General features: G+C 43.0%; 2 protein-coding genes across 2 annotated transcripts; one reads left to right on the plus strand and one right to left on the minus strand.

Annotated features, from left to right (window-relative positions):
* Positions 1–2168: 2168 nt before the first annotated feature.
* LOC143106826 (C2 calcium-dependent domain-containing protein 4C) lies at positions 2169–3290 on the plus strand. The gene is given in 3 exon segments (XM_076271302.1): positions 2169–2321; positions 2324–2341; positions 2391–3290. Coding segments are annotated over 3 exon segments (1071 nt in total).
* A 3281-nt stretch (positions 3291–6571) lies between these two features.
* foxb2 (forkhead box B2) lies at positions 6572–11870 on the minus strand. The gene is made up of 2 exons (XM_076271304.1): positions 11200–11870; positions 6572–6731 (listed from the first exon to the last, which is right to left on the minus strand). Exons 1-2 carry the CDS (start codon positions 11868–11870, stop codon positions 6572–6574), a joined length of 831 nt encoding a protein of 276 aa, XP_076127419.1.
* Positions 11871–24516: the final 12646 nt, after the last annotated feature.

A 24516-nucleotide genomic window follows, 5' to 3' on the forward strand; every position in this document is an offset into this window, starting at 1 on the left:
GCTCGGAGTCGAGCGAGAAGAAAGAGGGTAAGACTTTATTTGGTGACTATTTTTCAGGTGCGTTGATCGATGTGTTGTTTCCATGCATCGCATCGCACAGTACTGATTATTTTTTTATTTTTTTTTATAGCTGCTGGAATCGAGACAGAGTGTGCTAGCAGATGACTAGGTGGAACTCTGGAAGTCCGCCACCGTAGACCTCATGTCTGACGAAGAAGATGGCGTTGTTGGCGGGGTCTCTGGATGGATTGTACGGTCGCCGTCATTTCGTAGGCCGGAGCTCTCTGAACTCTGTGCGAAGCTGCAGTCCCGGTTAGAGGCGACTCCGAAGTACAGAGCCACGCACAATAGGCGTCTGCACAACGGACCTGCCTCGGAAAGAACGCCGCCAGTTACCTACAACCCCGAGGAGTCAAACGGACAGTTCACTGAGTTGTAGTTTTTGGATCGTCCTCTACCCATGTGTGGGCAGATCCTCGCTTTGTATATAGTTGTGTTTGTTTTAATAAAGCTCTTTCTTTGCATAAACATGTTCCTGGCAAATGTTCATTTCCTCTATAAATTCATTCATGTCCTTGATGGTAGCCTAATAATAGTGTAGTAGCCTATCCTACATAGGATAGCAATTACATGAATATACAGCATAATATGAATGAATATATATATATATATATATACATTATTATTGGGGTTTACATTTATTATGAGGCAGTGTGACCAATAGTGACAGATCTGCCAACCAATCACGAGTGATTTTACTTGTTTAAAAGTTGTGGTTTCATCCAATACTGAGTAAGGATATTCAAGCCAGGCCTGGCCAGCCGCGGTTTCGCTGCATTCATATGCTAATTAGGGCCATTAGCACTCTGCAAGCTCTCCACATACGTCATTGTTCGGTTCCGACAATTTGTGGCACAGACAAAGGCGACAAGCGCGGTTGCAAATTGTCGTCAACTACCGAAAATGAGGGAGATCTCCGGTCGTTTACGGGGACGAAAATCACACTTTTCATGCAGTGATATTAGAGGTTTTCCTGAGCCCATACAATGACAGGTCTGGAAACAGGTCTGGTTTTGATGCAGTGCCATCTGAAGTCCAAAAGATCACGGCCATCCAATTTGTTTTTCAGCTCTTTCCCTTGTTTGTAAAGATTTCTCTGGATTCTCTGAATGTTTTAATATTATGTCCTGTAGAGATGATGAACTCCCAAATACTTCACAATTACATCTTAAGAAGCATTCAGATTACATTTGTTTCATCATTTGTGCACACAGGTTTACACAGAGTGATGGATACACCTACATCTTTACTTCTAAGAGGCCCTGCCTCTCTGGGATGCTCTTTTTCATAGCCAATGGTATTGCCATTTACCCTAATTAGTTGTCAATCATTCCTCCTTTTGTTTTCTTTAGCATTACACAACTTTTCCAGCATTTTTTACCCCCGTCCCAACTTTTTTTGAAACATGTTGTTGGTATCAAATTCAAAATTGACATATATTTTCCATGAAATAGTCAACTTTTTTATATTCAACATTTGATTTCAACATGTTGTCTGTGCCCTTTTTGCAACTAAATTTGAATTTAAGAGATTTTCAGATTATTACACGTCCCAATTTTTTCTGTTTTGGGGTTGTATGTTTGTCATGACATACAAAGGGGTGGGTTGTTATGGTCCTGCTGAGAAATGAGAAGGTCAGTGTTTGAAGTGTTCAGCTCCTCTCAAAAGGACTGTTGGTCTGTGACAGTGTGCAAAGCTTTGATTATGTGTGAGTCTAAAGCTAGTGACGTACACAAAATTCCTTTGGGGCCAGACAGTGGGTGGGGACAAATGATGCCTTTCTCTGCTGTGACTGGCTAAAAGGAAATGACAAACAGTTGGTCAGTCTAGATAAATTGAAATGACCTTTCAGCCTCTGAGACCACCAGGTTAGACAACATAGGAACAGACCGAATCTATGGTCCTTTGAGAGAGAGGAAGAGAAGTGAAGAGAAGAGAAGACAAAGAGCAAAGAAGGTAGGTTTCACCAGTTTTCTGCTGATAGAGACCCTTCATCTCAGAACTTAAGTTAACTTGTATTTGCTGTGTGTTGTGTGCGTGTGTGTGTGTGCGTGCGTGCGTGCGTGCGTGCATGCGTGCATTCAGTCGGATTGTCGGAGTCTATCACAATGATGATGAAAGTGATGGTGAGGAAGGCTCAGGAGTGTGCAGAACAGATCCTGGGCAGAGATTCCCCGACATCTAGCACCTGCAAACAGCTCCTCCATGGCAACGTCCTCACACCCCATAATATTCCTGACTTCTTCCTGCCACCAAGACTTATCCGACACCACCCGGCTCTGTCCAGCTCACTCATGCCTCTGGAGACACACAACCCTGTGGAGACACAGGCTCATGCACAGGCGTGTGGGGTCAGAGAGGGGCCGGTGCAGGTGGAGGGGAAGAAGAGGTGGATGGAGAGGCGGTCGCCCCAGACCCAGAGACCCACGCAGACGCAGACGCAGATGCTGAGGAGGCCTGCACATCTGGCAGTGAGACCACTGGACGAAGGCTCGCTGTACGAGAGCCCGCACACGCGCAGGAAAGAATCTCTGTTCCACTCCACCGTCAGTCGCCTGCGGCTGGAGCCTCACACTCCCGCAGCAACGCTGTCACACACACACGCGCGTGCGGCGCTCAGACGCACAGACACACGCGCCTCTGTCACTCACAGCAGCCAAGGGCCTCTTTCAGACGTCGCTCTCAGAGAGTCCGACGCTGAGATGGACATGTCCTCCTCCACTGAGTCCACCCCTCAGGCGACGCCGCCCGCTCGTCGCTGGACGCCCTCCCCCAGCCACCTGGCCCCTCCTCGGCCCTTCGCTCTGGAGCTGCTGCACTGCCAGGAGCGTCTGCATCGCGAGCACCTGCTCCTCCTGCCCACCAGGGGGCGTCTGCGCCTGGCAACAGAGCGCCCGGCCCCCAGCCCCTCCCGCGACCAGCCCCCGACGCTGCGCGTCCGCGTTGTCTCGGTGGAGGGCCTGCGCGACCCGGGTGACCCGCGGCCCTTCAGCTGCAGCCTGAGTCTGTGCCTGAGCCCCGGCAAGACGCAGCAGCAGCACAGCGCCACCATCCGGCACTGCCGCGAGCCCGTGGTCTTCAACGAGGACTTCTTCTTCAGCCAGCCCGAGGGCCAGGAGCTGAGTGGCATGCAGCTGCAGGTCAAGGTCAAGGACAAGAGCGGAGGTCTGGGCAGGGTCTGTGTGCTGGGCGTCATCAGCAAGCCGCTGTCAGAGCTGATGGCCCTCTAAACCCAAACACACACACACACACACACACACACACACACACACACACACAAACTGCTTATAAAGTCATACATTTACAAATGTCCACAATTATTATAGTAACATACACTGTCCTGTCAAAATCACTGCAGCCTTATCAGTAGTCAGTACGCACACACATCAGCATAGGTGGATGCAGTCACACTCTGACAGTCTCTCTTCGCTGCGCAAAGTCTCTCCTGTCCACTAGAGGGCGTTTAAGGACTCTGCGTAGTCAGAGACGGTTCACAGACTTTGAAGTCTTTAGATCTCATATCTGCAACTGTAAGGTGCCGCAGATGCAAGGGCACAGAGAGGAATTCATAATGTCAGCTGAATGTAATGTGGATTTCCCTCAATTGTTTATATAGGTTGATAGCCATTTTCACATAAATGTATCTGCATATGCTAAGCCAGGTATGCTATTGTGTCATCCAGTGTGTCTTTGATACGTGTTAATAATTCTGACTAATCAGTATTTGTTTGAGTTTGCTGAGGCTTGAGGTTTTGTTTTTTTTAAGTTTCACATTTATTCTGTTTTCCTGCTAATAAAACACAATCAGCCTTCAAGTGAGGCAATCTTTTACTAAAGCACATTCAGATGAAATTGTGAAAAAAAAAACCTGAAGGCTGACTACTGTGTTTTTACACAATGCACAACTGCTAAACCACACACACAATGACACAGACTCAAATGTAAAAGTGCTGAATGATACCTCTTATGAGGAGGGCAGCGGCAGAGGCCTGATTAACATGAAGAATATGATTTTCCATGCGCATAGTGGTTTAAGTATGCATAATATGTTAAATATGCTTAAGAGGTTAAATGTGTTTAAGAGGTTAAATATGATATTGTGATAGATGGTGAGGATTGTTGGGATGCAGACTGCTGTGTGTGTGTGCGCATGTGTGTGTGTGTGTGTGTTAACGGAGGCTTAATTACACCAATGAAGGCCCAGGAGTCTCCACTCAGAGAGAGATGGATGAGAGCAGAGCCAAAGGACCTCTCCTCTAACCGCAGCCAACCAGACAATTAACTCTAAATGAGGGAGCATTCATAGCCACACACACACACACATACACACACACACACACACACACACACACACAAACTGCTTATAAAGTCACATATCACACACGCACAGCCACAAAGCCATATACGCATCACAAATTCATAGCCACTGTACAGAAACACATTTTGAACAGTGCTTTAATATTTATTTCATTGTGTACTTCATAAGCGCTGAAAGCGGCATCTGTCCTGAGTTCCAGTGTACTGATACTTGTGACCAAAGAATTAGAAATGGATTCTTGTAAAGTGTTATTATTATTATTATTAGTAGTAGTAGTAGTAGAACTACTACTGGTGACCCTGAGAGGATTTAGAATTACAATGTTTTGTGGCCTCTTTAGTCATTACGAGGATGCATGCCGCAGATATACAGATGTACACCAACAACAATATAAGCATTGCATAACTGTACTTGGTACTTATTTACAACGTGTACTTGATTATTTACAATGTGTACTTATTTACAATATGTATTTGATTATTTACAATGTGTACTTATTTACAACATGCATTTGATTATTTACAATGTGTACTTATTTACAACATGTATTTGATTATTTACAATGTGTACTTATTTACAACGTGTATTTGATTATTTACAATGTGTACTTATTTACAACATGTATTTGATGTATTTGACATTCATGTAAAATGTAAGATTATTAGATAAAGGCAAGAATATGTTTGAAAACAGTATTACATGTAATGACATTTAAAAGAGCCCAGGGGTAAATATAGCCTCAGGCAGCGGTCACTGAGATCAAAGCAGAATGTGAAAATGGAAGGTTGAATGATATGATGACTTTAGCAGGTGAAAAGGACCATTTGAATTTTGTAAATGTTACAGAAGAATTGAAAGAAATGTAAAAAAGGAATAAGGAATTGAAAGATACATCAAAATATGACTGATGAACAGTGGAAAGCATGGTGTAACTCTTTTTATAAAAATCCTTTGTCTAATTTCAAGTAAATAGCTACATATATCCAGAGAAAATTCAGATCTCTCTGGTCTGAGATGTCATTAAGGTGATGGCAGCAGTGTTGTCAGCTAATGCCCTGTCTGTTTTTATTATTTATTCATTTATTATTAATATTTTACTGTCTTTTTACTTATTTTACTATATGGATACTGCTTTTTTATTGATGCTTCCATGTTAGTGCAAATCTGCCTAATGAATTAAAGAATGATCTTATCAATAGGATAAAAAAAGCCAGTGTTATGGTTATGGTTATTGCATTCAGCAGATGCTTTTTTCAAAGCGACTATTAAAGAACACTTTTCTGCACTGAAGTAGGGTCAACCCAGACTAATCACCAAAGAAGTAGATAGTCAGACAGTTAGAAAAAGACACAATGAGTGAGAAAAAGTAAGGTATTTGAGCAACACAATGTACTTCTTTTCAAATAATCTTTTCAAATTAATTTTCATGCCACACTGACTTAAGGAGGACAATAAGGAAAATGGAGTCTCTGATTGCCGATGTGTGCTTGAAACACCTGGTATTGCACTATAATGTTGCAGTTGCAGGTGGAAGCATGACCCTTTTTTGTTGGTTTTAGTGTGTGTGTGTGTGTGTGTGTGTGTGTGTGCGTGTGTGTGTGTGTGTGTGTGTGTGTGTGTGTGTGTGTGTGTGAAATTAGCAGACTCCAGCAGCTGGAGACTGTTGCACCAGTCGTTAATCTCCAGACAAAATACCTGATTAACTCTCTAACACTAACTAAAATGAGCACTAACTCTCATCAACACTGTGCCCCCCCCCCAAAAGGCACATCCTGCACATCCACTAACCCACACAAGATACATTACGTTAATACTCTCTCTAGTCACTTACAATGTTCTCCAAACTCATCACTTGGACAGTCCAGACTCTTACTTTGCACTTAAATCTAACTAGCTTTGAATTAAAGCTTGAATTCATCTGTGTAATTATTCAGTGTGCTTAATTATAAGGGCTGTAATGAAGAAGTGTCACTATCCTGCACACACACACACACACACACACACACACACACACACACACACACACACAAACAGCATTTTCTATAAACATATAAACATAGCCTTTGAAACTTTAAAATGTATCAGAAATTAGAATTAGTGCACATACACACACACACACACACACACACACACATACACACACACACACACACACACACACACAGAAACCGATTCTCGCACAACACTGTGTGTCTACACACTACACTTACTCGTCAAGCTTCCTGCGTGCAGCGTCACATGAAGGGGCCATGGTGCAAGGGTCATGCTTGTGAAGGTTGCTAATGAATGAAGTTGCTCATTAAGGAGGCGGGGCTCATTTATGATTAGAGACGGGAGAGCAGTCACCCCCGCCCCAAAGCAGTATGGGTAATTACGGTTAATGTCTCATCTCTTATGCCTGGCTGAGTGGAGCCGCTGTCCTGTGACCTCATCTCTATTCCTCTGAATATTTAAATCATCTTTTATTTCACACAGAGACAGCTCCAGCAGAAGAGCTTTTTTGAAGTGGACATCATGTCCTAGTTTATGTTACAAAGGCAACGTCACAGCACTGTCTCACCAGCAACGCAGAGACCGTGCAAACATCACTAATGATCACAGCAACATCAGAGAACACAGAAGTTGTTTCTTAAAAACAAGCAATATCATAACTTGTAAAAGCCCAGCAGATTACAACTTATTAAAAGCCTGCAAACACTACATTTGATCATCAGTATCACGCAAGAGCACTGTGACTGTGACCTACAGTACATCCTGACGTGTTGATATTGAGGCAATGATTCCATGCAATGGCTTGGGCTTCAGGATACTGAAACCAGAGAAGAAGGCCACTGGTCAAAATGCTGCATGTTAAATTTCTGTAGTGCTTGTGATAAATAATGTGCAAGCACTGTATTGTGAATATACTTTTGCTGTAGCACCTGTGTGTGGGATGAGCGTTCTCTCTCCACTCTCCTGACAGAGTGCTCATCAAGCCTCTTCAGAGGACTAGAAGGCAAGCAGTGCACCTGGTCTTCGACAAACCAAAATGCTGTTCATAACCAATCAACATGTACCATGAGGCATGTGTCACCATGTACAGTATGGGTTGATTTCAGTAGCTTTCATATACAGTTTTTTTCAACTGCTTACACACTAAATCTTTGCTTGTCAGACAATTTTCTAAACATGTCGTCCAAACATCATAACCCCACACCAAATCTGCAAAACCATACACTTATTCTCAGTGTTTGACTCAGTTTTCAATTTACAAAAATTTTGCAAAACACCACACACAATTTTCTACTTAACACACAAAGATCTAACAGGAAGTAACTTGATTTCGTTTTTTAAAACACAACCCATCAAAATCCTACACTAAATCACCAGTGCTTCACTCTCTCTCTTCACATGTGTAAACACTCATTACTTTACGGAACACCATCCAATCATTGCCTTAGTATAGGCCTATGAATACAGTAGATATACTCTATATGTAGGTATGGACCCTTTCAATTTGGCCCTAGAGGATTTCCGGTTGAAATGTTCAGAACCAATGCAGATATAATATTTTGAAAGGAATGTTCTACAAAACGTGAATACATACATAACCAAACCCCCCACCCCCCCCCCCCCCCCCCCCCCCCAACCACACACACATACAGACACACACACACGCATAAACACATGCACACACACAGACACACACACACACACACACACACACACACACACACACACACTTTTCTTTAGAAAAAGCAAAGTAATTTGATATTAGTCAGTCATTTCCATCTTAGGTAAAATCAGTTTTTTCAGAACTCCATGTACATCTGGTGGTCATTGTATTTTGCTTTGCTTTGTTCTTGTTGGCTGTAAAATACTGTATTCGCAACAGCAAATTATTTGGGAAAAATCACTATTTTTTGGTTTCAATATTGCTTGCATTTTTACTGTGTATTTCAACTTCTCTCTTTAGATACCGTAACTTTCACTCGTGTATGGAAATACATAAAGTCTATGAAAGACGAAAGAGCGTTAGTTTTTGAGCAACAGTGTGTACATGATGTATCCAAAATGTCATTATGACAAAAGTGTTTGTAATGTGAGGTGAATGTTTGATTTAAAGATTTGTTTATGACATTTTGAATGTTGTGTGTCATTTTGCTGGAGATTTGAGGCATTTTGCATTTTGTGTGAGCGATTGTTGGTTTTGTGTGTGGAGTTTTGAAAAATTGACACAGAGTTTTGAAAACGTGTGTAAACAGTTGTAAAAAACTGTAAATAATAATTGGGTATAAATGTGTGTCTTTCTGCACATTGTCCATGTTTGCCTGCCTGTGTGTGTGTGTGTGTGTGTGTGTGTGTGGTGTGTGTGTGTGTGTGTGTGTGTGTGTGTGTGTGTGTGTGTGTGTGTGTGTGTGTGTGTGTGTGTGTGTGTGTGTTTCTGTGTACAGTATGCATTGTGTGTACATGTGATGTGTGTCTTTTAGATTGTGTGTGTGTGTGTGAGCTTGTGTCTGTGTGTGTCTGCGTGCGTGCGTGTGTGTGTGCGAGTGTGTGTGTGTGTGTGTGTGTAATTGGCTTTCCTTTGGCATGCTAAACAGAGCAACTGGTTGGATATGCAACTGTAGAGAACACCAGCCTGTGGCTTCAAAGCTGGCCTCATGTTCAGCTGAACTACTTCACCCAACAGATGCTTTTGAAGTCATGGAGGTGCCCCTCCTATCAGTCCTGGCACAATGCAATACACCAACATAAACACTTACATTTGCATTTGAATTAAACACTATTGGATAACCAGCAACCTCAGATCATGACCTTACAAAGTCAGAGGGAGAGGAAGCGCCCTCGGGAGAGTCGCTGCCCTGCTGTTTGAGATGAGCGCTGCATTCAGGATGGACATTGGATCCCATACAGCTAAATGGATAAGAAAGTTGATGATGTTCACCTCATTTCTGTGATATTACACTATTCTTAAGACATAGTGGGGTCTGATATGAATGTTTTCCATTATTCAATAAGATGGCAAAGGGCCACTGCAATGATTATGGGGTGAGGCACTGAGACAGCCCTTATTACGTTGCCTGTTTGTGCACAGGATTACGCAAAAATGACTGGCAAATATTCATGAAACTAAGTGGGAAGGTGTAGGATAAGCCAAGGAACAACCTGCTCAATTTGAATGCAAATTAACACACAGGCCGCCTAAACAAATGTTGTTTTAACTTCGCTACCGATCCATGATATGGCAAGCCTTGGTGGAGGTCTGTACTCTCTGAGGGCCCTTGTAGTTGGTGCTTGTGTTGTAGTTGGTGCTTGCACATACATTGTATACTACATTGCAGCTGATGATATCACCCACAAAACTAAGACTTACATTGGTGATCATTTAACTGAAAAGGGCTGGCTGACTCAGAAGTAGCCTTAGTATGAATAATGGGACTGAAATGTCATGCTTTTATTCGCAATGATGATTTTTATTTGTTTAAATCAATAGTGTTTAACTTATCTTCATTTCTCCTTTGTGAGAAATTGTGTGAATATGACTCAACACCTATGGACAAAATACTTTGCACTCGAACACAGTCAAACATTATTGAACACACACACACACACACACAAACACACACACACACACACACACACACACACACACACACACACACACACACACACACACACAAACACACACACACACACCTGAGGTTTGATGTTTGATTCTGGATCTGCACAGTGCTAATGACAAAAAGTTAATGTAAAATGTGAAAGTCAATGAATGCACTAAAATTAGTTCTGGTTCACTGATTTTTTATTACAGATTGAGTCAGTGTATATATATGAGCTTGAGATGCTCACATGGACAAGAACCAGTAAGAGACAAAGATTAAAAAGAAAAGAAAGTGTTAAGAATAATATGGTACAGGTTTAAATTTAGTTATTTTTATCTTTTAAAAGTTTTTACAATACAGTACAGCAAGCTTATCAGTTCATTCTCCGTTTCTAACTGAATCTTCATGCTGTTTAAATAGAAACACTGCAGAAGGCAATAAACAATACGTCTTCATATAACCATCTATATAATTTACGTCATTGATATGTTCAACATTATAATAATTTAAGGTTAAAATAGAAAACAAAAATAAACATGAGAAGTTGAATGCTTGCTCATGCCAGTGCAGTTCAGAGTTAATGGCTGCCCTACGTTAACATTAAAAATGTATCTTTGGATTCCACTGATTGTAGTTAATCTCTTAACGTTTTAGATAAAGTCTGCATCACTTCCACTCCTTGTGATAAAGTCTTTAACATGTTGCACATATTCTGCTTCAAGAAAACTTCATCCTGCTAGCATACACCCAAACACTCACACACACACACACACACACACACACACAAACACACACAACCTCGGCTTGGATATGACAGTCTTTATAATCAGCGTTCTTTATTCTATTCAAAATCTTTCAGCTTACCTCTTCACCAAGCTCGAGGAAGTGCATTTGTGTATGTGTGTGTATACAGTATGTTTGTGTGGCAATTCATAGTTGGGTGACACTAAGTATATATTCATTGATATGGACATATGTATATTTGAGTGTGTGTGTGTGTGTGTGTGTGTCTGCGTGTATTTCTGCATGACAACAGTTCAGTGTGAAAGCGAGGATGTATGTGTCCATGCAGAAGTGTCCATGTAACTCTTTATGTGATATGTGTGTGTGTGTGTGTGTGTGTGTGTCCGCGCATGCATGTGTGTCTAAGGCAGAAGCAGTGAGGGGTGCAGGCAGCTTGTCTTGCCCGGGGTGCTGTCCTGGCAGCGTTGGATTCCCAGCGTCCCAAGGGTCGGTGTGGGTTTGATAGGCATGGGCACAGCGGGCATCCCCTGGCCACTGGCGGGCTGGTAGATGCTCTTGACCGGCAGGCTGAACGGGGGGTACTCTGAGGAGAGGGGCCCTATGCCCGGCCAGAGCTGCGTGGGCAGCGGGTACCCCAGCTGGCTCATGACCGAAGCGATGGGCATTGAGCCGGGCATCACACCACGGCACTCACGGCCGATGATGTTCTCGATGGCGAACGGGTGCTTGAAGCTAGGCGGCTGGCTGCTGTGGAGCCCATAGGTGTGGTAGTGAGCGTGCCGGGGGTCCGGGGGAGGTCGAGGGGGCAGGGCTGGCGTTGGCCGAGGAAGCTTGAAACGCTTGCGGCGGCGCAGGAAGCTCCCATTCTCAAACATGTCGCCACATGCCGGGTGCAGTGCCCAGAAGCTGCCTTTACCTGGCTGGTCGGGCCGCCGTGGAATTTTGATGAAGCAGTCGTTAAAGGAGAGGTTGTGGCGCAGTGAGTTCTGCCAGCGCTGTGTGTTCTCGCGGTAGTACGGGAAGCGCTCCATGATGAATTTATAGATGTCCGAGAGTGGCAGCATCTTTTCCTCTGAGCTCTGGATGGCCATGGCTGTCAGTGAGATGTACGAGTACGGAGGCTTCTGCTCGCTGTACGAGCTCTTACCGGGCCGGGGCATGCCCGCTCTCCCACGCGCTCTGCGCTCTGGCGCGCAATTCCCGCTCTCATGCGCTATTGCGCACGATCACTGACATATCCAAAAGTCTCCTCAACTTCACAAACTGCAGAAGTGTTGTCAAAAACTATTTCTAAAAAACTCTTCTGATGTTGGGATCTTGTAAAACGCGCTTTGCAGGCACAAGTCCTCTCTCTTTAAAAAGTACCTTCACTAAAACATTCCCAAACGACCACGAGTCGGTTCGTCCCTCACGCGAATGAGAACCTCTTCTCAACTTTTTGCCTCCCGTTCACACTGGCAGTCTCCGGGACACACGGGTGCTCGGCGCAATGACTTGTCTCTGTTCACCCACGCCTTCTGCACGCGGCTTTTGTAATAACAGCAACGTCTTGAACCCCCTACCGGTGCACGCACTATCGCACTTTTGTATCAGGATCGGGAGAAGAAAGAGGGGAAGAGTCTCCGAATGTGTGTGCGTGCGTGCGTGCGTGCGTGTGTGTGTGTGTGTGTGTGTGTGTGTGTGTGTGTGTACACGTGCGCGCGTGTGCTTCAATTCATTAGAAGCCTCCGTAAAAAGGCTGTCAAGAGTAAGAGAGCAAAGAATGTCTTATCATTCTTCTAATATTACTACTTATAGTAAGTACCACTTAAGAAAAAGACGTTGTACCAGTAGTCATTTCACATTAACAACATTTTACCGTATATCATTTACCGTAACATTTTACCATTTTATTATTCCACATTTAATAAACATGTATGATTTGCATTGTTATTATCATTACCATTGTTATTATTATTATCATTAGTATAATAATAATAATAATAATAACAACAATAACAATAATAATAATAATGCGGTTATTATTATTATTATTAATATTATTATTATTATTATTATTATTATTATTATTATTATTATTATTATTATTCGTAACATTCAGAGTTCAGGAGCGATATTTTAAACAGTCCTCCAGAGAAAATGTGGTTGTCCTCTCGAGACTGAAAGTAATTAAGAACAATTTTCTAATTAAACAGTCATCCCTGAAGTCCTACCACAGCGGATCAAACAGAGGCACTGTCAACGGAATTCATGTCTTCACCATGACTTAGGCCTAATCTGTCTGGTGAATGGATATAAGTAGGCTACTTGCTAGATAGATAGATAGATAGACAGACAGATTTCAGATTTATGGTTAGTAAATCTAAAAACAAAAACAGTAAGTAGTGATATAAAATACAAGCCAAAAATTATTGAAGAAATAGAATTACTGGAAAATGGATTGGGTGAAATTTGTTTCAAGAAAATGTAAATCACTCTTCCCGCCGTCGCAAACCTAGGTTAAAATGTAGACAACTCACATCCACCTTAGGCCAAACAACCCACTCTATTTTTTCTATTGTTTTGCTGAATTCTTTTTTTTAAATCAAGCACTGAAGAAAACACACAACCACTCTTTCGCTTTCCCATTATTCTGAGAGTGCTAATGTTTAATTGGCGGGACCAGTAACCTGTGTGTCTATCTGATTAAACACTGTGCTGTAAAGATATAAACAGATCGCCCTCCTCAGGGTGCTGGTAAACAGAAAAACAAAGGAGCCGATGCTCTTCTTCGGCCAGGTGTCACGGTAGGGCCTGGACCACACATGGCCTCCCCCGCACCCTAGCGGGACCCGAATACATTACATTAATTAAGCCTTCAGTGATTTACCTTCCTGTGAGACACGGCCAACAATATAATTAAGGGCGAACTGGCTATATTAGTAATGAATATTCAAAACTGTGTCAATTAATTAGCCAGCAGATCTTTCCCATTACATTGCTCCAGGAGTCCTTCAGGCGGGTCTCTGGGGTCAGCGGAGGTGAGCGAGTCGCGCCGTTAACTCGGGCTCATAAATGTTTTTGAACGGCGTATCACTGCTGTGCGCTTCAGCACAGAGCGCACTTTTAAATATCCGCCTGAGAGGAGGTGAGGAACATTATTTTGAAGACCAGCTCAACGCTTGCCACTCAAGATAAATATTAAACCTGCCTTGCGCAAAGAGAGGTGCTAAACAGACGAGCACTGATCTGCATAAGAAATTAATTAGTTGTTTTCGCAGCATTCAACTCCTGGACAAATAACTACTTGTAAAGTACACCTTCTGGGCATAGCGAACATATGCTAGAATTAGCCTTAATTGACTAATTACATAAATTACTCATTAATTTTACAGCACATCAATTATAAGAGATATATCAATTAATTTTGCATAAATTAAAGCTGAACATAGCAAAAGGGGAGATGGGGGAGATGAGTTCGCAAGGAGGGGGTCGGCTTTGAGCTAGGGGGCGCATGGGACTACAGGAGGGGGGTGTCTGTTTGTTCCGAGATTCTAATAATTATTTGTTGGGCTTCGGGCGGCAGTGACGGCAGTCGGGCTGCTCGAGGAAGCCGAATACAGAAAGTGCAATTACAGTAATAATAATAATCTTAAAGACCCCTCACGAGGCGATCACGGAGCATTGCGCCATTGTGGGGCATTTAAATCAATTAGAGCGGCTGTGACGCCGCGCGCTAAGGCCCGTTGCCATTTGAAATACCCAAAAATGATTTAGTTATGCCGATTAATGCGCGAGCTCTTTATTTCTCTATAAAACAGCGTGGGGTCAGAGGTATCTGCAGCGCGAGTTTTCCCCTTTTAGCTTGGAGCGTATTTTCTTGTACTTATCTGTTAGAATGACATGAGGAGATTGTGTGTTTTTGCTGTACTCATAGCAACCGTGTGTGTGTGTGTGTGTGTGTGTGTGTGTGTGTGTGTGTTTGCGAGTGGGCATATGTCAGTGTGCGTTTGAGTGTGTTTAAGTGTCTTCATAATATTTATGTGTTTTCTTTCATTCTTTGCTGGAGGCCAGATGAAGTTTCCTCCTGTGAGGGAAGAATATATGTGTTCATCTGCAAAGGGATGAACTCCCACAGTGCCATTACAGTCCCAGGGGCCTCAGCCAGAGGGGAGCTGCCCTGTAGTGAACCACACTGCTTCTACACGGAGGACACAGAGGTAACAAGAACTTTCTTTTATGGATGCTTTTTTTAATGGGTTTTCTTTCACTTACTGACTATGTGTGCAATGGTCCAAAACAGTGCATAAACCCAGGACAAACAATCTGTATTTGAATAGGACATTTTTGCAGGACTTTTAAGGTTCATGAGAGTCGATACACTTAAAATCCATTCAAAAGCATTAGAGACACGTTTCAACGCTTTTGTTTTCCTCCAAGGGTTATCTTATGGCAGACAGAATTAGATCTGTTGAGCAAGAGAGTTTGAGAATGTTTGAGAGTATGAGAGTGGAGAACATTATAATGTCGTCCTGATGATAATGATGTAATAAAACATTGATCTTTTACTGTCAGCATCACGCAGAGAAAAGTCTTTCTGCAGAGTGGAATTGTTCTTTTAATGGGGAGGGCACCAGAGTAATATTTTAATGTGAGGCTGATATATGGGCACTGGATCAATGGCCAGCCCAAGGTCGTTAAATACCATGCTGGTCGTGACAGTCACAGGGTCCAATCTTAAAGAGATGTGGCCAAATGTAGCTCTGGGGGTCATTAAGAGATTTGTCTTGTCTGAGTGTAATAACTGAAGAATTTGGGAGATGTCCGTCTGGCTCTTTAAATCTCCAAGACAAGCTTCAAGGTTGGCTAAGCAGGTTTCGGTGCCAGATGTAGCTGTTATATGGAGCTGTGCTCCATTCTCTTTTCATACAGCATTAAAACACATATCTGCTGATACTGAGAGAGATGTGCTTTGCATCCTGGGTGATTTTTTTGTACCCTCAGTGCAACTGGGTGGTGGCTATTAGGAAGGACTGAGGAAGAGGATGTAAGGGATTGGCAGGGGTAAAATACTAATGTGACTGCCTCTATAAATACTGCTGCATCTACTACTTTGAGCACTCGATACCCTTCACAGCCGGAGTGATACATGGAGCTAGGCCCACTCATGGAGAGGATGCCCTTGCAAAGTGTCAGGAAGGTCACTGCATGTAGTTTGGGCAGAGTGTCCAGCTGACTTATGAAGGCAGGAGGAGCCAGCTTCAGGCTTGCAACCTAGACATGAGATGTCCAGTTTATCTGTGGGACCACTATTCCCTTGTAGTATGAGCCACAGAAGAGAGGAGTCAGGTGAAGTGATGGCTAAGACTGAAGGGAGGGAGAAGGGTTCATGAAGAAGAGGACATAGATGGGAAGCCGAGGAGGAAAATGATGTGATGAGCTTGGGAGAGACTAGCCTTGTCTCTAGTCATTTTACCCAAATTGTATGGATATTTGTCTGGCAAATTGGAAGTTTTTATATGCACCGTGACTCGAATCAAGCCTGGGTGCCACACTTAGCAGACCTTGAAGAACAACACAAAAAGAAGAATGCAACATAGAGAAGGAATATAGGTCAGTTAGGATGGTGGAGTTCTCAGTGTCGTCAGGGATGAGAAGGACAGAGGTGATGAAGAGCGGCGTGAATAGGAGGAGCTCTAAAAAGTCGGGAGAGAGAAGAGGCTGCGTGATGTCCTGAGCTGCACCCACCACAGGGGGCAGTAGAGCACTTTCCCCCACACTCACTCACTACCTCACTGGCTCAGCAGGTGGAACAGAAACCAGGGAACAGTGTGGAGCAGGAATATCAACTGAAACAGCAAGTCAGAGAAAACTCCCTCCCTAATTAAGTTGGTTGGAACGGGGGCTCATTCCTTTAGGCAGACTAAATCCATGCCCAGTAATACATATTGTGTTCATTCACATTGCAGAGTGAGTTTTACATTTAGTTATTTTCAACCTGTCTGTTGCAGTCTGTTCCTCTGCTGAGTCTCACAACAACCCATAGGATCAATACTGAGCTCGTCACACTGGACCTGTTCAAATGTGCCATTAAACATCCATATAAAGAATATAGGCTCTGTCGTCCAAAAGGAAGCATTTATCTGGACTGGCCCATCAATTGTTGTCAACTGGCATGGTGCATAAAAAGGCCTGCATTGCAGAGATGGAAGGCAGAGAGGAGTGGAGAGCTCTGGCCATCAGCCAAGTTAAGCTGAGACAAAGCACATCTCGTTTTTTTTCTCAATATTTTGTCTCTCAAAAAGTTTGTACTGGTGACATGTGTGTCTGCTCAGAATCTCTCATCCCATCTCCCTCCATTTAGTTTAGCCTCTAATCTGCTCCCTTCCACAAATTAATTCAATCAATTCTCCTTCCATACGAAAGCCCCTGGTTATGTCAGTTGCATCTTTTACCTTGTCTATTTTAGTTTAATTACACAAAGCGTCAGACGGAATATGACTGTAATGCAGTGTAACTGTAACATATTGAATCTTCTCTTCATCATCCAACAGTTGCATGCAGTAAGTATCATTCAGTTCAGACAGACTGACATTAAACTCAGTTTAAGACTACACAAACACAGGAGTAGACAGTCACCAGACAGAGGTGTGTAAAAACTTAGGAACAAACCCTGCATTTACGGGAATAAGATAAGGAAGTGTTTTATCTGCTGGTGCCAACACATAGAGCTGGCCTACATTTGATGCACTATCTCCACCTTCTTTTTTTCCCCTTCTCTGCATCCTGTCTCTTTTCCGCTCTGTCTGCCCCATGTGTAAATGTGATGAGTTGTTACTCTTCAGTCTCCTCTCTGTGCGCCTCTCCCTCCTAGCAGGAGGCAGCGTTCATGTGCGTTCATGTGCGTGCATGTGTGTGTGTGTGTGTGTGTGTGTGTGTGTGTGTGTGTGTGTGTGTGTGTGTGCATGTGGGGGGTGTCGGAGGTTAGTGAGGCATATGTCTGGATGTCCATGTGGGGTGCCTACCCCCCTCCCATCTCCCCGCTCTGTCTCCCTCTCTCTCCCTCTCTCTCTTTCGCTCCATCTCTCCATCTGCGCTGCATGGATAAGGAGGAGACTGGAGGTTCGGCTAAAAACACCCCAAGTGAAGCACAGAAAAGTGGAAAAAAATGGAGATCAGCTCTCCTTGGGCTGATAAGCGGATTCATAAGTCTATGCACTCACACACGAACGCACACACGCACACACACACACACACACACACACACACACACACACACATTCTAAAAATACAAGCACTCTCACACAATCACTGCTCACATAAACACAAGCCAACATAAACACAGATCCATTCTCTTGCCAATGCCCAAGTATACATAAACACAAGCCCACACACACACATGTTCCATCTTTCCAAATACGCATCTTTCCAAACGCATCTTTCCAAATACTTTGTTGTACAAACAAAGACTCACTCATAAAGTATTTGATGAACAAAAAGACACCGAAGATATATACCGTATAAATACATAAACAAATGGAGACTGACACTCCTGAAAACCTGAACTAAAAAAGCACACACTCCAACCCACTGGAATACACAAATCTAATGCACTCACACACACAAACACACACACACACACACATACACACACTCTCCACCGCTTGACACACATCCTCACACCCCCTTTTCTCCTCAGAGGCATGAAGAGGATGCCGTGACTCAAAGCTCTCCCTGCGTAACTCCTCATTGTTTTTATTTCTCATAAGTGGCTGTGCCCTGTGTGAGGCCGGCCCTATGTGTAAAATAAATGATGTCTGTAGCTGTGGGGGAAGCCGCTTCTGTCCGAGGAACATTACACACCACCTCCTCCCTCAGCGGAGACGCAAGCTGCCGCCTCTGAGCGCCGGACTCCACCGCATATTTTAGGAGCAGGAGTGGGCCATTAGGAACCTAATCTAAAATCAATCGCCCTAGGGTCCACCACACACGCACACACTCGCACACAGACACACACACGTACACACAGGCACACCAACACACATATACACACACCCCGGTGGGCCTCTAATGACCTGCGATGGCATCAAATGAAGCTTTTATATGCATGTCGTTTGCAGTATGTATATATTTATATATTATTCCCTAATTGTGTTTGAGGAGAACAAAAACCACAAGCCCGTCATTTAGTTTTGCCCTAAATGCTTTGCATGAAAATCTAAATAAACTCGTGGCAATTAGCATGCCAGTGTGTATGGCTTTTGTGTGATTTGTGATTTGTGTGAGTGAGTCAGTGTCTAAGTATGTGCTATACTGGTGTTGCATCTATTGTGCCTTTTGTGATTTTTAATCCACACTAAGACTCGAGGAGAAGGCCTATGCGAAGAAATGCTTGTGCAATATATTCTACAAAAAATGCAAAAAAACAATCAAATTTAGAAAACTTGTTTCAACCTAATTACGTACCTGTGACAGAGTCAAATGAGCTGCTATATGCATACATACAATTAAAGCTGCAAACAAGAGTTTACAAACAACAAACATTGCTGAAGATACTTTTGATTTATTAATGCGTTCTTTACAAATATTGATATTATTATGAATTATTAAGAAGCATTTTTAAAACAATTGTGAGACCATAGGTAGGAGAGATTTTTCTAGAACACAATTGGACCACTGGACCTCACGCAGACTGTCCTCTAGTGTCCAGTTGTGCACTCACAACCACAGTACTCACTTCGTCATATAATGTGAAACACAATGTTAGAAATACTGTATAGACCCTTTCAACAATAAAAACAAAAACAATGCTTGAACGTTCTATTTGGGCCCCAATCTACTTCCTCTGCATTAAGATAACATATGGAATGTTAAAAAGGAAGTCTTGTGGGGCCAACTATGATGCTGATAATGAAACACTCTTGAAAGGGTCTATATGACACACAGGCACAGTCTAAACCATTGTGTGATTATCTTGATACAGATAATAATGTTGTCAATGTTTACGTTACTTTAAAGGGACACCAGGCAAGCTTGATGCTTTTTCTCTACGAAACTCCCCCTCGCTCAGTCTAAAGTTATTTTCCTTTTCTTTGCATCTTCAGTCAAGGGATTTTCGCTGCTTCTTCGCTGGCTCTGCCACCATTATACACATGTTTGCAACAATCGCTAGCGTTTCGTTAGCCTGCCTCTGTGCTGTATGCAGGATGTAAACTGATCATGCTTCGGTCAGTGGGTATGATACACTGAACTTGCAAGCGGGATATTCTTCCTACAGGCAGTAGGGGCGGGCGAGAGAGTCTTCATTCGCCCTGTAATGAGTCATTTAACAATATACCGACTTACGACGATGAGTAATTAACACGAAAATGTTGCCTGGTGTCCCTTTAACATGAATCAATAATTTCACCTTGTCTGAAAATCTTACCTCAATCTAAATATTGATATACCAATCCATATTCCAAAATATTGTTTAGATTTAAAATATATATTGCCATACATAATCTGAATGCAAAAAACAACAGGTAATGCAATACCTCAAAAGTAATTCGGTCCAAATATAACTGTGTTATAACTGAAAATTAAAAAGGCTCCTTCTGTGGCTTTTTTCATTCTTAGGAAATTCAGAAATAAATGCCTGATCTTAAAAATGAATACAAATATTTGGTATTACTCTAAACTAATCTAAACTACTAAAGAATATATATATATATATATATATATATATATATATTAACTATTAAAGGCATCAGCTAATCATAAACAGCATTGATTTTTGGACATAAACACACACATCTGATATTTGCTAATGCTCTGTTATGTGGAGAATTGGTGTAGTGTGTGTGTGTGTGTGTGTGTGTGTCTGTGTGTGTGTGTGTGTGTGTGTGTGTAAAAGTTATGCATGTTGGTAGGCTTTTACTTGTTGCTGGAGAGAGCTGCAGAGAGTGGTTCTGTTCTCACAGGCATGAAGGGGGGGCAGTGAAACCATCTGGAAGCTTCTGTCTCCTGCGTTAACCGCACGATTAGCCACGCACCACCACGCCTCTGCCCCCCTGGCCCACTCATTCTCCCTGCTCGCTTCTCATCCGGCTTAATTAAATTAGCCCACCATATCTTTGTGTCTGCACCTTCCACCCAAACATTTACCCAAATATCCCACCCTGTCTCACAAGAACACTCTACTTATTTAAAAAAAAAAAACACACCACGGCTCCACAAATGCAGCAACATTCCACTAAATAACAGTCCATATTTAACTGACTATCGAGGTCTTTTCAAATCATTTACAAATTCCACTAAATACATTTTGAATTAGATTGTCACGCCCGTCATATAAATGTTAAAATTCCACTGTGGATTATCTTGCATCCAGTAATGTTTCACTTGCTGTTCAGTGACTCAGCATCAGATTGCACTGCCTGATTTCCTTTTCAGGTACTGAGAATTACTTTAATTCTTGAAAATAAGTCTTTGTTCATCTTTAAATGAATGTGTGCACAAAACTATGTACTACAGCATGTATAAGCATATGATTATCTCATTTATGTCCAAACAGCTGATCACATCTTTCAGTAACACCGTAGAACTCTGCAGCATCTGCTGAATATAAACATCAGTGTATTACAAGCAGAGCAGCTATCATGTGTTCCTGCACCCTTGCCACCAATATAGCATTGACCATGTCCACTGTCCCCATACACACAGACACACACACACACACACACACACACACACACACACACACAAACACACACACACACACACACACACACACACACACACACACACACACACACACACACACACACACACACACACACACACACACACACACACACACAAACACAAACACACAAAAGGGTATAGCCTTCACAGGTTTGAGGCATGCAATCAGAAGTTGCTTTGGATGGAGATAAGGCAGATGGACTGACCAGAGACCAGCTCTTATAATTGGCCCTGTCTTCATGTTCTACTTCAGTGAAGTTGATTAAGTTGTTTTTCAGCACTCGCAATTAGTAAAGCTACAGCAGAGCTATTAGCTTTTGAAAATCCTTTTCTTTAAATGTTCTTTTGTGGTATTTTCTTGCCTAAATTGATAGGACAGTGGAGAGTAGATAGGAAATGAGTGGGAGAGAGGAGTGGGATCGAGAAACCACAGGCCAGACTTGGACCTGGGTCCTTGTGGGCACTGGACCCATATGTGGTAAGAAGAGATGCTGTCACTTGTGCCACAGCTTCTCCCAGAGAAACCATTATTAGTTTTCGTTGCTTTGTTGCCTTTATCAGCCGTTGTTGTAGCTTTAGCAGGGATCTGTTAACTTTAGCAGCGTGTCTTAGCTGTAGCAGGGGAGGAATGGATTAGCTGTAGTCTCACTGAGAGTTGATGATCTGAGTGAAACAAGAGCCTGGAGCAACATGCTAGCAGATCCGTCATCTCGGTGATGTGTGTGGGGAGTGTGTATGGGGCACAATGAGGGTGGCGTTAACGATGTTTGTCGTCAGACTCTGAGCAGCCTGTTTGTTTATGCGAGGCTAGCTCTGCCCGGCTCCTGCAAATAATTACCCTCCCTAATTATAGGCCTGCAGCCACGGCAACCTGCAGTCACAGCAACCTCCTTGACTCCCAACAGCTGAACTGTGGGTTAGCAGGTGCGTGTAAAACATACTCTGGGACGTTTCTCTCTCGGCGCCCTCTCCCTTTGAGGTTCCGTACATATTTGGATTCTATGATGCTTCTGTTTTACGCCATTTTGTTCTGAAACAAAGGAATATCAAATGCACCAAGCTTATTTTTGCATCTCCATTCTGAAAATGGGCTCTATCTAACTATCATCCTTATCATTCTTACATAGTGTATGTGTGTGAGAGAGAGATAGGGAGAGAGAAAGAGAGAGGGGGGAGAGAAAAAGAGAGAGAGTGAAAGTGTGTGTGTGTGTGTGTGTGTGTGGGGGGGGGGGGGGTTGAAAGGTAATGTTGCTTCATTCCTTCACAAAGGGAAAAATTGGCTATTGTATATTTCATTTCAAATTGGGGATATAAACATTATATGTCTGGCAATAAGACAATGAGGACAGAGAGATAACAACAAAAAGAATATAAAAAACTAAAATGTGTCATAGGTTCCTAGCAGATGGAGTTGAGCTGTTTAACAAACCCAGGGATCAGTTATAACAGATTTCCTTGGAAGTAGATTTCTGTTGTTAGGCTTGTTAGTCTGTGAACGCTTGTTGAAAGCTTGTCTTCAGGAGTAAGAAGATGAGCTTTTTTAAAAAGAAAAAGGCAAAAAATATCTCCCCTCTCGCCAAACCACTCAATCAGCTATGGGGCACACACAGGACACACAGCCAGCAGATGCCAGCAACCAGCCGGGCACAACAAAAGCACTAATGGACAAGGCATACTCTGTGTGTGTCGTGTGTGGTGGCATGTTTGTAGTGTGTCTTTGTGCATAATGCCATTATTTGTGGATTGTGTGTCCTATGTCATTTTTGTTGTTTGTGAGGTGTGTGTGTGTGTGTGTGTGTGTCTGTGTTTGTGAGAAAGGGAGTATGTAGAGAATTTGTGTGTGCGGCAGGAGTGAAAAGATTTGTGTGTGTGTGTGTGTGTGTGTGTGTGTGTGTGTGTGTGTGTGTGTGTGTGTGTGTACACGCGTGCGTGTGTTTGTCTAGCAGTAGTAGTATGGTGGGTGTGCACTTTTTGCGATCGTCAACTCAAACTTTTACCCCCCACGGTCTCTCCCAGCCTGTCTCTGGAGCGGGCGCTGGGGTGTCAGCCCGCTCTGTGCCACTTCATTTGCCGAGCTGCACTGCTGTGCGCGCAGACAGACAGATCAATCACCGCCGCGCTGATGGATTCCCGCGCGCAACGCCACCGCCGCCGCTGACATCCTCTCGCCCGAGACGCGCTGCCTTGTAGCACTCTCCCTCCGACAAAAGGGTATGCAAAGAGTGTAAATGGATGAACGGTTGATTAATTCTTGCAGGAGCCATAGACAACAGCAGGAAATGTGTTTGTGTGTCCGTGTTGTCGACTCTGTGTTTGCAAGGTAAGTATGTTCGGGGACAAAAGTGGTGAGGTGGAGATAGCGCGTGTGTGTTTGAGTTATGCGCAGAAGTTCGGACCTCAGGCAATTCTGCTTCATGACAGCAGGCAGCAACTTCAGCGCCACTGACGAACTACTACCTGCGGAGGGCAGAATAACACAGCAAGAGGCAGCGAGAGCGAGGGAGGGAAGGGGGCCGAAAAACAATAAAGTACAAGAAATATTATGATGCGCAAATTCTTGCCAAATGAAAAATGGAGGACCTTAAGGCTATATGTAAATATTTATTGCACAAGGTCCAAAGGATTTAATTTTCAATTCTACGAATGAAACATTTGGATGGATGGGCAGCCTATATGTTGGATAGCCTATACTACATGGCGGCCTTTGAAAAAACACATTGTAAAGATGCGACACAGATCAAAATGATTTCTTATGAATATTTACTTCAAATATAAATATTATAGCATCTCTTAGCTCACATGACAATATATAAAACCAAGAATAGAGAACAAACCTGCCTTATCAGTTCAGATTTGGTCACGCAACATTGGTTTTAGTTTTTTAGTGATTTGACTTTGACTAGTGATTAACTCAAATCAAGACAAAACGTAGCCAAAGAGGGCTCCTTAAACAAATTTAACACACCACACAAACACTCTATACTCATGTTTGTGTTGGATGGCAGTAGTGGCAACCATTTGAAGAAAGAACATATATTTCAGTGACTGACTAGCATTTCTTAAAGGATTGCAACCGCTGTAAGTAAGACAACTGAGCATGAA

This window comes from Alosa pseudoharengus, unplaced genomic scaffold (genome assembly GCF_046254945.1).
Source record: "Alosa pseudoharengus isolate Yale_2024_CS ecotype anadromous, Long Island Sound unplaced genomic scaffold, YU_APseudo_1.1 YU_APseudo_1.1_scf_6, whole genome shotgun sequence".
NCBI lineage: Eukaryota > Metazoa > Chordata > Actinopteri > Clupeiformes > Clupeidae > Alosa > Alosa pseudoharengus.